We start from the raw sequence: 17,782 nt of genomic DNA, 5'->3' as shown, positions 1-17,782 counted from the left end.
ATTTGTGGCTTCAATCTGCTCTACTGCAACTTCAGAGAGATAAGATTTGCTATCTTCAGTCTGCTCCACTGCAACTTGAGGGAGATAAGACTAGCTGTCTTTAGTCTGCTCCACTGCAACTTCAGGGAGATAAGACTTATAACTTCGACCTGCACCACTACAACTTTAGAGAGATAAGGTTTAATATGATATGCTCTATTGCAACTTCAGAGAGATAAGATCTGCAATTTATAGCGTCAATCTGTTCCACTACAACTTCAGGGAAATAAGACTCGCTATCTTTAGTTTGCTCTGCTGCAACTTCAGGGAGATAAGGTTGGTGGCTTCAATCTACTCCACTGGAACTTCAGGAAGATAAGATATTCCATAATTTGTAGCTTTAATCTATTCCACTGCAACACCAGGGAAATAAGGTTCGCTGTCTTCAGTTTGCTCCGCTGCAACTTTAGGGAGATAAGGCTGGTGGCTTCAATCTGCTCCACTGCAACTTTAGGAAGATAAGATCCGCCATAATTTGTAGCTTTAATCTGTTCCACTACAACGCCAGGGAAATAAGATTCGTTGTCTTTAGTCTGCTCTGCTGCAACTTCAGGGAGATAAGACTGGTGGCTTCAATCTGCTCCACTACAACTTCAGGAAGATAAGATTTGCCATAATTTGTAGCTTTAATCTGTTCCACTGCAACGCCAGGGAAATAAGATTCACTGTTTTCAGTCTGCTCCGCTGCAACTTTAGGGAGATAAGACTTGTATCTTCAACCTACTCCACTGCAACTTTAGGGAGATAAGGTTTGTTATCTTTAGTCTGTTCCACTGCAACTTTAAGGAGATAAGACTTGTAATTTCAACCTGCCCCACTGCAACTTCAGGCGGGGTAAGATTAGTGGCCTTAATCTGTTCCACTACAACTTTAGGGAGATAAGATTCGCCATGATGACTTCAATCCATCCCACTGCAACTTCAGGGGTATAGAATTTTTTGTTTCACTGATCTATCCTCTGGGGAACATGACCTGTAGAATCCATATTATGGATCTATTTATGCCTAGTGATTAGGATGTCATGATCAGAATTAATCAAATGCTCTTAACTAGATATGTATGAATGATATTCGCATGAATGCAGAATGTCATTTTTTGAGAATGATCCCTCTTTAAAGTTTGGGTTGTCATTGCTCGTTGTTCATCAAGGTTCTATCACTGATGTGTTACCCTGCCTTCTTGTTCAACTGGTATCTTTGACAGAAAACCTGAAGAAATAGCCATAATTTAGACTATTCTTTCTCAAATGTTTCCAACCCTAAGGTTCGGTTAGTTCTAAATAATAGTCATGTTTCAGGTCCTCGTACTATTTAGAAGCTTTCAGAGTAATATGCAAAAATCATTTTTCTTGAATATTATTAGTCAATTAATCGTTATTTCAATGAAAAATGCTTGAAAAAGATTATCACAATGGACAAATGAAATTTTATTGAGAGTAAAGCTCGAAATGAATAAGTTAATCAAGATAGGAAATTTTTTTAAGATACGAAATGAATAAGATGAAAACAGGTGCCCCAGATATCGTAGCATGAGCTTTTCTGCCCGAAACTTCTCGATGACCCTTTTCAAGGACCCTTTGAACTTGATACGTGTTTAGAAGTCCTGGAAGACTTTGTTGATGCCCCAAAATGTAGCATCCCTCCTTCTTGTTAATTCAGAGAGGACAAGACTACTACATGCCCCACCTTTGATCAAAAATTTGAATTTCCCTTTCCTGAGTTTTCAATTCAAAACCCATTTGGTCTCAAGGCGCCCTTTGTGGGTTTTCACCTTGGACTCTCCTTTTTCTTTTTCTTTTTTTTTCTCTTATTCTTCTTCTTTTTCGATTGAATCTGAACTCATAGGATTAGGCAAGTCCTTGTTATCCCTCCCGATCAAAATCAATACTTTTCCAAATAAGGTCTTTCACATAGGGTCTTTCCTAGTTTGACATCCACTTCCTCTGAAGTCTTTTTGTATAGGGAGGATCTTATTCGATACCAGGTCCCCCTCATGGAATTCTCTAGGGCAAACCTTATTTGGTGAGCTCACATCATTTGTTTTTGGTGCATTTGACCATAATAGATAACTTTGAAACTTTCTTTTCAATCGAGATTGGATTCAAAGAAAAGGAATCTCGACTTCAATGGGAAAAACCGTGATAAGCCAAAGTGAAAGGAATTGCCCAGTAGAGTTTTTTCTTGTTTTTTCGCGCTGTTCATTTTGGGGCGATATGGTGTTAATCTTGAATAGACTACAAACTTCTGATATCATGCTGTTGTTCAAATTTAGTGCATTATCAGATATGATCCTTTTTGGCATTCTATACTAACATATGATTTTTTCAAGAATTTGATGACTGTCGACTTTGTGACATTGGCATATGAAGCAGCTTCCACCCATTTAGTGAAGTAATCGATGACCACGAAGATGAATTGATGACTGCCAGAAGCTTTCGGCTAGATTGGCTCGATGACATTCATTCCCCACATAGAGAAAGGCAATGGCTTTCATTGATTTTTGTAAGGTAAGATCTGTTTCTTATCTTATTCTCCCGTTATTAACAAATCAAGAGATAAGCTACAGTCTTGGTCGCTTTCAAAGTCCCGAGGTTCCTTTGGACACATATCTTACTCAAAAGGAAGTTCTAAGTCAATAGTAGTGTCGCTCATATCATTGATATCTGGAGACCTATTATAGGGAGGAAGATAGATCCAAAGAATAAAAGAATCTAAGAATATTTATCTGTATAGTATGATTATGAATGAAATGGAAACAATAAAAGAATATTTGCTCGAAGTGAGAAACAAATATGCATTTTATTGAAATAAAGATGTTAGACATAAGCCTATGTCACAAAAGAATTCTTATTGCTCCTAGGCTTAAAGCAATAAGCGTGTTTTGGACATTACTCTAAATTAGGTCTAAAAAGTTCAGGGATCTCTTCCACAGTCCCATTGCTCAAAACACTCTAGGTGCGTAAGGGCAAATGCCTGATAAATTTTCTTTCCTAGTTCCCTCTTCGGATACGGCGTTAACATTCAAATTCCCCAACATTCCTTCCAGGTCTTTGGCTTTCTTCAAAGAATTTCAACTCTTTATTATCCATTAGGCTTTGCACCAAAGCTTTAAATTCAATGCATTCCTAGATTTCATGGCCTTCTTCAGCGTAGAACTCATAGTAACTCCTCATCCCTTTTGGTCTTTTCTCCAAATTCTGAATGATTAGTCCCATGTCTATCATTTGTTTCAAAACTCACTTTAATGGGGTTTTTACTTCTACAACATTGGTTTTGGTTCTTTTTTCTCCATTCTCAATTATCGCGTTAACCCCTGGGTCTGCATGACTGAGTAACACATTTCTTGCCACATTAGGTCCAGATGGATCATCAAACTTCACGATGCCCATCTTGATAAACATTTCAACTAAATTTTTAAATGTAGTGTAGTTTTCAATTGAGTGTCCTGTTGTTCCCGTATGGTATTCGCATTGGGCATTTGAATCGTACCATTTCGGGAACAGAGGTTGCACGGGTACTGAGTAGAACTGCATGTGCATCAAACAGATCCTGATACAACTCTCGATATGTCACCGGGATGGGCATAAACTGGAGTCTTTTTGTGTTTGGCCTCGAGTTGAATTCTTACCTTGATGTGCTTTGATAGTTAGTGGTTATGACCCTCGGCTGGCCTACAGCGACCGATTTGGAATACCCTTTATTATACATGCTCAGGTTATTCACTTCATTTTTCTTGCTCTTCGGGGTTGATCTTTTGACGCTTTCCCCTGCGTCTATCTTCTCACTACTTACCGCATTTTCAATCATCTAGCCGGACATTACTATATCTGAGAAGCTCATGGTAGCGCTTCCCAACATATGGTTAATGAACGGGGCTTTCAGAGTGTTGATAAAAAGCATTGTTGTTTCTTTTTCTAGAAGAAGTGGTTGGACTTGTGTTTTCACCTCTCTCCATCTTTGGGCATATTGCCTGAAGCTCTTATTTTGCTTTTTTTCCATATTCTACAGTGTGATTCTGTTGGGTGCCATGTCTGTCACGTGGCCATATTGCTTCATGAAAGCCTGTGTCAAATCCTTCTATGAGTGAATCTTGGCACAGCTCAATTGGTTGTACCATTTGGCTGCAGACCCGATCAGACTTTCCTGGAAGTAGTGGATTAATAGTTGATCATTATTGACGTGTCCTGTCATCCTTCAACAGAACATAGTGATGTGAGCTTCAGGACAGCTAGTCCCGTTATACTTTTCAAATTTTAGAGTCTTGAATTTCGGCAGAAGGACTAGATTTGGGACCAAACTCAGATCCTTGGTGTCAACCCTGCAATGGTAATCAACATTTTCCAATGCTTTAAAATTTTCTTCTAACCACTTGCATCGGTCCTCTAGTTGTTTTGGGAGCTCCACTATTGTTTTCCTTATTTTGGCTATTCATCAAAGTCAGGGACAACAGGATTTGCTGGGTTGTCTCCAGGGTTGGAGCCTGAACCCATATGGAAGTTTATCGGTGTCGAGGTACTAATCTGATGTTGGCGCTTGATAGTAAAGGGTGCCCCTCGTAGATGTGCGTCGGGCTGGGCCTGAACGCTTATTGGGGTAAAACTTGGGGAATATATGGGGGTTTCATTATCATCCCCATTGTTGACCACTGGGCATTTCCCTTTTTCATTCCCTTCAGCTAGTAACTGCGTTAATTGGCTCATCATACTTCTTTGGGATTCTAGCATCTGATCCCTCATCTCTTGTTGTATTTTTGCTAATTGTTCTTGCAGCTGATCTTACATATCCTTTTGCATTTGCTCTAATCTCTCTAATCTTTGGTCCATGGTTTTAGTTTTTTCGTGTGTACTGTAACGATATTTCAGGGTAAATGTCATAATTCTAATTAATTAGGATCTTTTTGTGAAATTTAACTCATATGATGAAATGTAATCCAAATGCATGAATGCAAAAAGAAGCGTTGATTCTGATTCAATTCTATTAGAACAACTTTACTAGAAAACAAATTTCTTTATATACAATGGATACATATACGACCTTGCCCTCATACTCCAGGTGAAGACATCGATTCTTTTCTTCATATCCGTATGTTAAGATCAAATCTTGTGAACTCTTCCAAGAGATGCCTCTACTAGCTTCTTTTTGCTCGATCCAGGCTGTGACCCATTGCTCACTCATCATCGTGATACTTGTTAGCTTCTTTAAGAAAGCTGGGACGTTGACGGCTCTCGAATAATCTTTGTTAGCTTGAATCCTCGGGCAACGAAGCAAAGTCGTGTATTCATTCATCATAATATTACCCTTCCCTCGTTACGTTTTTTCGAACCTTATTCGGATGATCGCATTGTCTTCCACTTTATCAAGAAATTCATTTTCCATGACAAGCTCTCTATTTAGCAACTGAACGTGAATCAACACATCTTTTTCATGATGAAAATGCAATACAATCATAATCAAAACAAAAAAAACACGTCAGTAAAAACATAAATAACAAAAAGAGTACCTATTTGGATGACCACTAGAGGTTTGGTGCGATTCTACCTAGGGTGGGCTCTTAGGGCTCATTATATGTGGTTTGGTCCTAAAGTAAGGGTACCTGAACCGGTAGATTCCTCGATCCTCACCCATTATAAGGTCATACGGACCAAGTTCAGTTCAAGAGGATACATTTCCCTATGGCTGCACGGAGATGAAAATCTCACGAAGACATAGGTACAGATATATCGTGAAAACGATCCACTATCTTGCACGGAGGTGAAAACCTCACGAAGAAAATAGTTTCTCACTCCCACTTAAAAGGGTAAAGTCAACCAAATATGCGATGCAATATGCAGAGATTAAAAGACTCGAACCAATACAGCAAATACATCAAAATAATGTAGACCATAAAAATGAAATGCAATGCAATGATCATAAATTTAACCCAAATTATCAATTTTCGACAAAATGACAAGAACTAATCAACTCATGGCTTGACTCTTTTATTTTGTCCCCAGTGGAGCCGTCAAACTGTCAAAACCATTTTTTTTGTAAAAAGGGGTCAGCTTTTATTTTAAAAATGAAAATGGGAGTTGCCACCAATCTTTTTTCTTAGGTGTGATCGGATCACCTCGCAATTTGATCATTTTAATAAATAATTTAACTTATTAAAACATTATTTTTCGGTCTAAAAAAATATAGAAAACGAGTTCGGGAGTTGGTTACGCACGAAGAAGGATTAGCACCCTCGATAAGCCCAAAATTGGCACCTAGTTGATTACTTAATGTCTTGGTGTCGAAAATTAAAAACTCGAAAATGATTTAAAATACGATCCCTCTTTATATTGTATTATTTTTAATTAAAATTACTCGAATAAATCAAAATGTGTAAAATGTCTCCTTATCTCGAAGTAACAAAATGTCACATCCCGTAAGTTAGGACACGACACCTCGTATTTTTGAGAATAAGCTTACATTTTATTTAAACCTCATTTATTTTAATTTTAGAAAGATATTCGGTTATTTAGGTTCAACGCGAGAAAAATCGAAACCCAATAAATAAGGGCACGGCTTCTCGAATTTCCAAATACGGAATATTACCTTTATTTTTTAAAAAAATTTATGTATCGGGTAAAGACTAATATAACACGAATTGATAGTGAAAGTGTAAAAATAAATTACGGTGTTAATATGCATAACAGAATAATAACAAATGCGTTTATATGAATGACAATATAAAGAATAAAATAAAATAAACAAGCTAAAAATAACAAAACAAATAATACGGATAACAAACTAAAAATTTAAAGTTAAAGACTTAATATTAGAGAAATAAATAAATAAATAAATATTGTATAAAACAATTTAAGAATAATATTAGTATTAATAATAATGATGATGATGATGATAATAATAATAATAATAATAATAGAAATATAAAGTTTAAAGATTATATGAAAGAATATAAATAAATAAAATGACATAATAAAATAAATATATTTAAAATATTTAGATAAATAAATAAATAAATAAGGAAATATAATAATGCAAAACTAATTAATATAATAACTTAGTAATAATAAGTAAATAAATAAAAGGAAAAATAATAATACCAATGATAATAAATAAATAAATAAATAAATAATTTAATAATAACATAGAAAAATCAACAAAAAGGATTAAATTGAACTTTAAAACAAAATTCGGGGGCAAATCAGAAAGAAGTAAAAAGGGAAGGACTAATCTGAACACGCGAATAACAGGGAGAGACTAAATGGGAAATTATCCCTTCTCCTCCAAAACGGCTTCGTTCAGATATGGACCGAACTGAAAATTGAAATAAATCATAAGACAAAATTAAAAAAAAAAAAAAAACTTGATTGCAAACAATAAAAAAAGCAGAAGGACCAGGGGTGTATATAAATCAGAAGGCGAAAACACAAGGATCCCCCCTGGAGCGGGTCGGGTCGCACGCGGATAGACCCTAAACGGCATTGTTTTGGCGCCTGGGTTCCTAACCCAAAACGTCGTCGTTTTACTTCCTTATTTAAACCTAATTTTTTTAAAAAAACTTCATTTTTTTTCTTCTTTCTCAAAAAAAAAACACCCAAAATTCTCTCAACATCCCTTCCCCTCTCCAGGCTCTAGCCATTACTCTGGTGCCAAACCACCATGGTGGCCGTCGATCACCGGCGATGGCGCCGCCGTCTGCGGTGGCCCGAAAAAAATAAAAAGGTCATTTTTATCATTTTTTGACCCCCCTGAACATAGATCCGAGGCCAAAATTTCCGAAATGCCCACAAAAAATCCAAAAGGTTAAAAACTTTCAGTTTTTGGCCACTTTTCATCGGAAGTGGCTACCTCGGTCGTTCATGGTGACGGGACGCGAAGGTTTGTTTTCTTTCAACCTTTCCCTTTTATTTTGTGTTTTATTCGCAGAGAAAAAAATATAAAACAAAGCAAAGAAAACCACCTTTGGGAATTCTTAGTTTTTTTATTTGATATTTGTCCCCTGATTACATTGAATTTGTGGCTTTTATAGCCAAATGCTTTACACTGTTTGTCTTCATTTCTGCTACTGTTTCTCTGCTGTTTCTTTTGGTTTGTTTGAAGGTTTTAGCGAGGTCAACGGAGACGGAGGCTCTAGCTTTTTTCCATTTTGGTGCAAGGTAGCAGACCTCGAGCGGTGGGTGCATTGCGGAGGCACGTGGGCAGCAAAGGGAGCGGCGCAAGGCATTAGGGTTTAGGTTTTCTTTTCTGAAAATGTTTATGTGTTTGGGCTAGGGTTGATTTGGGTTTTGGGCCACATTGGGCCATTGGAAATTTGGGCTAATAGTTTATTATTTTTTGTAATTGGACTGTTTACATTGGGCCCGGGCAAATTTGGCCCTGTACAATTATAATTTCAAAAATAAAATTAAAAAATTTGGCCTTAGTCTTATTTCTCAATACTAGGTATCCTGAATTGCACTCTCCGCTTTTTCTTAAGACCAAACTCATGAAATATATTAAACAACATATTAGGGAAAAAAATAAGTCAAATAAATAAATAACATAATTTATGCAAAAATATTTATCAAGAGGTCTTTTGTGTAAGAGTCGAGAGAAATATAATATGTATTTTTTTACTCTATGCTCTCAATCTCGACATCGAACTCCTTTCTTTTTCTCTTGACAATGTCGGCACCTTATCAGAGGAAATTAATTCCTTAGCAAGAGACACAAATCAACATATAATAAAGTCACTAACCTAATATGTATGTTGGAACATTTTTAAATATTTATAGTGTTCCAATAACTATAAATGAATAAGTGTAATTAATCTAAAGTTATATTATTTGATTTTTTGAAAAAGAATTATAACTATTTAAATAATATTATTTGAATAGTTATAATATTAAATGAATAATTATGTGTTTATTTTAAAGACATTATTATTCAGAAAGACACCTATTGATGAAATATGTCTCTATGAAGAGACATAAAAATTCCTATAAATAGGAATGAGATTTTATTTGGAAAACACACCAACAAATTCTAATATTATTTCTTTCATTCCTTCATTTTCTAATATTATTAGATTATTTTATAAAGTATTACTGCAGAAATCCTTTATAGAAATTGAGTTTTTGTCATACATTGCTCAGTGTGTAGTGGGCTATTTTCGTCAGTGCAAAACACAAATAGTCATTGGCTTCATTGTATCCTCGAGGTTAATTTACTTGGAACTCATTTGCATACCAAAAATAGGTGGGGGCGAATATAACCTTAAAGATAGTGACTTGATACGCACCTTGGAGCCTTAACGTATTTCTTCTTTTTTTATTTGAGTTTCGTTCGTGTGTTCGAAATTTTCTTCACCGGAGATTTGTACTAATAATGTATAGGTATAGGCTAAATCAATTAATTCTGAAAAGCCCTTTTAAAGTCCATATTGGGCCTCTAAATTTAATCTTTCAAAGCCCATCATACATTAATATTTGATTATTATTAAAATTATATAATTACAACTAAAAATTACTTTGTTAATATAAAGTATAACCTTATGGTTTAAGATGATGAATTATATAAAATACAATTTAATTAAGAGATAAATGTTATACAATATAAACACCAAATTTAAAAATCTCAAAATTTCAACCCATTAGACCTGCGCCCCCATATCCATCACTCAATATAAAGTACAGTTTGTTGATTTGCGTATTTGTTTTTAACGAGTTATCGTATTCTTATTCTGAGAAGACATTCAACTCCAATTGAAATGTTGCTTAAAGAAAATATAGGCAGTGACGTGCACCTGACTGCTCATTAAGAATGAAGTGCTGCTGCACACTGCACCCTAATGTTTTTTTAGTTTGATTTATTTTTTTCAATATATATGTTATTATTTTTATTGAATATATTATATACTGTAGGCTTTCAATTTTCTTCACATTTTTGTTCCAACAAATTTCTTCATTTGAATCCCTGTTTTTGTGATTCATCTTCATCATGGTCAACATAAGCAAGTCGCCCCTGCCTTGTCAAGTCCATGTCGGCCATTTCATCGTCAGCTGAAACCCTCAGATGCCCAAATTTATGAAGGAAATAAAACAGGGTCCCCATTGTAGCACTCACCCACCCAACAATGACCAAAATCTGGATAATATGAGCAGCCAACAGCCTCCCTCCACCTCCCATAAACAACCCATATCGAACCGGCCTGCTGGGGTAGACTTCCCTCACATACTTTTCCGAAGCAAACAAAGCTGTAAAAATAACCCCCCAAGCCCCACATCCACCATGCAATTGAGCCGCTCCTAATGGATCATCGTACTTCACTTTCTCGGCCAACTTGTTGCAACTGATCAACACCAAAGCAGCCACAAAGCCACAGATAATGGCAGCCCAGGGTTCAACAACAGAGCAGCCTGCTGTGATAGCAGCAAAGCCACCAAGTAAACCACTGCAAAAATCGGTCACATCCCAATGACTTGTCAAAATCCATTTCCCAAAAAGGGTAGTCAACGCCGACGTGCATCCGGCTAGAGAGGTGGTCACCGCTGTTCTCCCCACCGCACTCCACTGCCCATAATGGTTTCCAGATGTGTAAAAACCGGAGATTTTGTTAAATGAACCGGGGTTGAACCCATACCAACCGAACCAAAGTATGAAAGTTCCAAGAACAACAAGGGTTGCATTATGGTCACGCAAGGCAACTGACCTGCCCGAAGAGTCGAAGCGGCCTATCCTTGGTCCTTCAATAAGTGCACCCCATAAACCAGCTACACCACCAACCATATGAACAACCCCCGAACCGGCAAAGTCAATAACCCCACTACCAAAGAGGAAGCCATTATCTACTCGAAAAGCAGTGGCCCAACCATCAGTCGCCCAAAACCAATGAGAAACAACAGGGTAAACAAAACCGGTTAAAAAAGATGAATAGATAAGATAAGCAACGAATTGGGTTCTTTCAGCCATGGAGCCACTAGCAATCCCGGCAGCTGAAACAGCAAAAGCCCAATGATAAAGGAAATTGCTATAATCAAAGGAAGATGAAGGAATGGATTCTAAGCCAAAATTGTGGCGACCAATGAAACCCCCATTGGAAGGGGAACCAAAGGCAAAAGCAAACCCGAAAAGGTAATAGAAGAGGCCAGCGATGGCGGCGTCGAGGACGTTAGTGAGCATGACGCTGATGGCGTTTTTGGAACGGACTGAGCCAGCGCAAAGCATGGCGAAGCCAAGTTGCATGAAGAAGTTAAGGTAGGCTGAGAAGAGAAGGTAAGTGTTGTCAACGGCAAAGGAAGCGTCAGTGAACTTGTTGCATATGTAGTCAGCTGCCGCAATGGCGGTGGCGTTGGGGCCTAGGAGCGCAGCTAGGTCCGCTGAACAAGTTCCCATCGCCTAAAATGGTATAGAGAAATTCATGTTTATGGTTAATATGGGCAGCAATATCCACTCAAATACTCAATCATGAACTTGAGGAACAATTAAGCACAATGGATGTTAATAGGGTATCCATTATCATTATAATATATTATCCCAATTGACTGGGTTGGATCTTTACATTTATCAGTCTCAACTTTCAAGCATTTGGAAAATATGTCTGAACTCTAGATTGTTCGGGTTTATAATTACCATTTGACTTGCACATCGGCATGGATATAAATTCACTCTTGTAAGAACTTTTTCATTTTCATTTTTGGGGAAGAACATAGTGAGGTAACCTATGAAACACGGACATGGGCACGTAATACAGGTATGATACGATAATTTAAAAAAAATGAGGACACCAATAGACAAGAAATGACAATAAAAAATATTTTTATATATTTTTTCATGTTAAAATACTTAATATCCAACCCAATATTTTAAATCAATTTACAAATAGCCCAAAACTCTGCTTCTCCTTTCACTCTCAACTGGGGTTTTTCAATCCGATGTCTCTATCCATCGTCACCGTGTTAGGACCGTGTCCGCATTATTTTTTGACATATTCGAGCATGTCCCGTACGTATCTAGGTGTATCCAACAAGTATCCGTGTCAGACACACGTACGAGGAGAGATGAGCCGTGTCCGTGCTTCCTAGAGTGAGGCAAATACTTTCATAATTCGGTACAAAAACTCTTTCCTGTCATTAGAACGAAAGGTTTAAAGTTTTTTTATGGCTCACGTTCAGCCACTAAGTTTTTCTTTTGTCATTTGGGAGTGCACGAAATTAAAAGTACTGTAAGTACCATCTTCCTTCTCTTGTTTTAACCTCAAACCAGATTAGCCAAATCTTGAATTTGATTTCCTTGTTGCCATTTAAAAAATGTTTTTGTAAAGAGGGGTAGAAATATGATGTAAAAAATGTGTGTTTGTTAATTTTTAATATTCTCTATTATTGGTTGAAAATTAAAATGTTTTTTTTTTGAACATCGGTAAAAAGTTAAAAATTAGTTAAGTTATATTAAATTTAAATAATGGTGAATGAAGTATAAATTTTAAGGGAATAATTTATATATACTTTTTTAGACACCAATAAAATAGTGTCACGTCATTAAATTTTAAATTTAACAAAATATTATTATACACTTATTTATATTTATTATTTTCTCCAACTTAATTTAATCTTAATTAAATTTATTAAAATAATTCACTTTTAAAATTATAAATAAACATCTTTTCTTTTTTTTTTGAAATAAGTTTCAGATTGAGCTTTATTTTAAAATAAATAAATGTTACACATAATATCCTAGAAAAAAACAACCAACGAGCCCAATTAAAAAAATTGAGCCCAGCAAAAGAAAACTAAAAGACAAAAATTGAAAAACCAAATCTCTTAGAGAAATGAAAAAGGAAACAAAATCTGATTCTAATAAATGTTTACTATTCTACCTGCCCAATCAGTCTTAAAAGACTACAAACGTCTTATCTCTTCAATTTTATTTACTTTTCCAAGACGCTTGAGATTACTCTAGGGCTGCTGAAATAACTTTGATGTCTGCCCTTCTCTATACTCTCATCCCTTCATTTCTCGCTTTCTTCCTTCAATCTGGTTCTTTTGCCCTCTCAGTTTCTGCTTGGATTTCTGCCGCTTCAGGGACTCGTCCGATCAGGTAGGCTCCTCTACTACTCTTCAGCGCTTCATTTGCTAATATATGCGCAAGGTTGTTTGCTAATCTTGGGATATGCTCAAACCTACACTCCTTGAATTTAAGCAGAAGTTGATGAATATCATGTAAATACGCACTAATCAATGATTTATCGGGGCTTTTTGAAATAAATATCTTTTCTTGTTTTACAATTTTTAATATTTTTTCTTCCTGAAGTTAATATTTTTTATTTTTGTGCAATTCATTTAAAAAAATTAGTTTCTAGGCAGTGGATTTTTTTTCATTTTAAATTGTTTTCTATTTCATATTATACATTTTAAATTGTTTTCTATTTCATATTATACATTTTTTCAAAGTAAAAATTATATTTCATTGAATCTTCAGTAATAAGAATTGTGTAAATTTTAAAGTTTCTATTATGAATATCTTATTAAGTAGATGTCCATCAAGATAAAGATAAGTTTTGATGTACTTTAAATTCTAATAGTGATTAGAAGTGGATCTTTACTCATTTATACTTCTTATCTCTATAAATAGAGACTTTGGAGAAGCATTATAAATATTCCGATTGATCAATAAAATATGCTCTTTTTTTGCTCTCCCATTCTCTTTATTCTTTATTCTCCTGTCTTTTATTTTATAACACGTTATTAGCACGATTATCTTTTAATTCTTTTTCTCCATAAGTCACAAAAATATCCTAAAATTTACTGTTGTCGATTGCCTCCTAGAGTTGCTCTATTTCAATTGAAGTCTGTACACTATAGGTAATCATTACAACCTTTAACCACTCAAGTACACATAAATCTCTAAAAATTTTTATGCCTTTTTATGCAAAAAAAATTATATAATCCTTACATGGTATGTTTTTCTCCTTTATTAATTGATTTTTGGTAAAATTATTTTATGAAAAAAATATTATTACTTTAATGTTTCTTTTAAACTAAGGTTCTTTTATTAAATTATAGAATGTATGATATTTGGATGATTAAAATTTTTTATAATTAAATTATTGTTATTAAATATGCTTGAAATTATTGTATTATATCTTTTAAATTGAATTTATAAATATTTGATTAGAGCAATGTAAGATTTTATAACATATATGTGGAATTGAAATTTGGTACAATGTGTATTGGATAACTATCAAGCATTTTACAAGAAAACTTTGATTTTGTTAATTATATGAATTTTTTATTATTAGATTATAAATGTTATTATGAAAATAAAGTTGTTTTACTATTTGTAATAGTGCTCGTGATAGTAGTCAGGGTGATAACAATGATGTTAAAGAATCTCAGGTATATTTTACTATGATTTATTTATTATATCATGTTTATTATAATTGGCGACTAATTATGATAGATAGATTTTGATTTGAAATCCACGTATGTTTTGCGATGGTGATTATGAAATATAGAATCAATGGAAGCGTTTAGAAGTTTGTCCTATCAGATTTGTTGCATTCCCTGAAGTGAATGCAAACTTAAAGAAAATAAAAGATATAATCATGAATCACTAAAAGTAAAAACATAATAAAAAATAAGATAGCAATGAGAGTTCTCAAGATAACTCTTCAAAGGGTAAAGTGGTGTATGCCCAGATATTATGTTTCTGTTAATATTCTTTGAGGAATGATATAATAATGTAGTAATGAATTCTATCATTACAGATAGAAAATATTTATCTTATTTGATATTGAAACAAACAAATATTATTCTAATATTTCATAGTACAAAATTAGTTGAAAGCTCCAGAATAGCTAATATATTAATATCTAAAAAGCATAAAATTTGTGATGGTTAATGCATTAGTTTTAAAAGATATCCATTATAATGGATATGATATTAAGATTATGAATGAATAAAAGATTATATTTCATATGAATCACTATTGTTATAAATATCTATTTTGAAAAGATGAGAAAAGAAGGAGATTATTGATTACTCTTGTTATTAAATTGAATTGATTGCTACTAACTTTGTGATATTCTTTTGTCATCATCCCCTTTAAAGGGTTGAAAGCAAAATATTTGACTGTGAAATATCTATTTATGAGCAATAGAATATGATAATTCTATATAAAGCTCGTTATGATTGGATGCACCTGAAGTTGCAAGTTTTTTTAAAACTGTGAGCATAACTCTATAGTATTCAGAATAAGTTCTCAATTCAGATTATGTGGAAAAATATTACGAATGAGAACTTGCAAGAGAGAAAACTTATGTATGAAAAGTCATTGGTTATGTACCTGTTGTACAACTGGAAAATAAATTACTCTCAAACTTATGTATGAAAAGTCAAGACTCAATGCAGAAAAAAAAAAGCACATCTTTAAATATTAAATCAACTTGATATATTGTTTAAATATTTGAGATTGTCTTCTTTTTTCATTTTGATTACATGAGTTACATATTGTTTTAAGCATCTAATTTGTTTATGAAAATGAATGTTAGCTGATTTATTTATGTTGCTATAGTAGGTTTTATAATTAAATAATATATCTGATTAAAACATATCTAATATGCAAATTTGTGTTAATAAACCAAGGAATTTTATGGTTATTCATATTTGATTTAGTTCAAAGAATAGTTAAAGGTAGTAGTTCATATGTTTTATATTATTCCATTTGTTAATTATTTAGAGAAATGACATTAGCAACTATAAATGAAAAGTTCTATGAGTATGAAAGGTTGGATTTTGAATTAAATTTCAAGCATGTTTATGATGATGGTTATGAAAGAAAAAATTACTAGTTTTTTATTATGTCATATTTTTATGTTTGAAATGTGACTTTTATTGATATATTTAATTTATGCTTGTTTTTATACATGACTTAGCCAGTTATTCTTGGTAGTTAATTGATTATGCAAAATTTTTGTTAAAAGGGCTTTAAAAGTATTTTGAATTGATCTCATATCTCCTTATGGCTAAATAAAATAACGAGTTATCCGTTCCACTAATTTTATTCCATTCCCCGAAATGAATGTAGCAATACATGATAATTACCTATTGCCATTATTGGCAAATAGATAAGAAGAAGATGGATGATTCAAAATATTGCCAAATGTTTATTCTTAGTACAAAATTTTCAATGATTTATATTAATTTATCATTCATTGAAGCAGATAATATCTTTATAATCCTATTGGTAAGAAATATGATATATGCGTACATTATTGTTTGAATTATTTTTTGCACATTCCTTGAAATGAATGTCTGCAATAAATATAATAGTTTTTTTTGGATATTTGTAGATTTTGGCATATTCCCTGAAGCGAATATTTTATATAATTGTTTGAAAATTATATTTATTTTGTTGATTTAGTGGCATTATAAATTTCACATTGATTTTGTAACACCCCAAACCCGACCCAGACGTTATGGCTGGATATAGCGATGTCACATGATAGGGTGTTTGAAAACCGTGTCATCGTGTTAAACCATTTCCATTGAATTCCTTATCTTAATATATTATTAGTTCCAAAATTGTGTTGCCCATTTAATCGATAGTTTTAAAACGTTATTCGTTTGCGGAATCTTTTAAAACATATTAAACAATCGTACGTTTAAGAAAAACATTTGTTTCTTTTAAAAATCGAGGTTTCCTACTACTAGAAGTTGTAATCCATAAGGTAAAGATAATTATAACCCAAAACCATAGCCTGAAAGTCCAATTACAACCCAAAAACTTAGCCAGTAAAAGTAGAATAGAAATAAAACCAATTATCGTAAATATGGGTTAAAAATCATGAAAGTCCAAAACCGTGGTCACCGCCGAGTCCTCTGCCTCACCGATCCGTCTAGATCTGGGGATTACCTATGCACATTTAAACAAAAGGGGTGAGTTTACGAAAACTCAGTGTGTAATCCAACAGAAAACAAACAATATCAAATCATAGTGCACAGTTAAAACAGTCTTGGGCCTAAGCCCTTTTTCAGTGTCAGTAACAGTTTGGGCCTTAGCCCATCTCAGTACAGTATCAAATATGCAGTAGGGCTTTAGCCCATCACAGTATCAGTTGCAGTCATGCAGTATTTGGTAACAAATTCCTACCCAACCAGCCTCTACACACCATCTCCATCCAACCCTACACTTTATATGGGGATCAAATTAACCCACCCATCCCTACACTCTAGGTAGTACCGAATGCGGCACAAAACAATAATTTGCAGCTGAGCTGCCAGTATGTTAGGCTTAAGAGCCTTTCAGTACACTTCCTCTAAATATAATTAACCCAACCCATGCAATGCAACATACAAGTCATGACATGCTATCTTAAGACATTAGTACATATAACCAGTTCAGTATACAAGCATACTATCATCATGCTCAACACATATATAAATCAAACAATTAGTTCATACAATTAGGGGTCTAAGTGATGCTTATCGACCCTACAGTAGGTTCACAATCGACTTGGGCGACTCGTGCAACCTTAGCAATCAATTCACTAAAAATGGGCTCACACGCCCATGTGGTCTGCCCGTGTGGCCCACTCGGCCCAAATTGGCCTTGGCCGCCTGGTCCATTTAATGTAACCCCTGCTAGCTAAATATTCATATATGTTTCACTATTTACTTATATGTTCCTTCAAAGTTTTCTACTTGAGTCACTGTTACTAATTTATTTATATCTTAAGCTACAGAATTCCAAACTAAGATCTGCTTGATGTCTTTGAAACT

At 34.1% G+C, this 17,782-nt stretch overlaps 1 protein-coding gene across 1 annotated transcript; it reads right to left on the bottom strand.

Moving 5' to 3' along the window:
- Window positions 1–9,605: 9,605 nt before the first annotated feature.
- Window positions 9,606–11,719, bottom strand: LOC107914950 (ammonium transporter 1 member 1). Its single transcript, XM_016844020.2, has one exon. It carries the CDS (start codon window positions 11,397–11,399, stop codon window positions 9,969–9,971), a length of 1,431 nt encoding a protein of 476 aa, XP_016699509.1. The 5' UTR covers window positions 11,400–11,719; the 3' UTR covers window positions 9,606–9,968.
- Between the last annotated feature and the right edge of the window lie 6,063 nt (window positions 11,720–17,782).

The sequence above is a fragment of the Gossypium hirsutum genome, chromosome D10 (assembly GCF_007990345.1).
Source record: "Gossypium hirsutum isolate 1008001.06 chromosome D10, Gossypium_hirsutum_v2.1, whole genome shotgun sequence".
NCBI classification, from domain to species: domain Eukaryota; kingdom Viridiplantae; phylum Streptophyta; class Magnoliopsida; order Malvales; family Malvaceae; genus Gossypium; species Gossypium hirsutum.
Note: the sequence above shows the minus strand (reverse complement) of the source record. Positions and strands in the feature narration are given on the sequence as shown.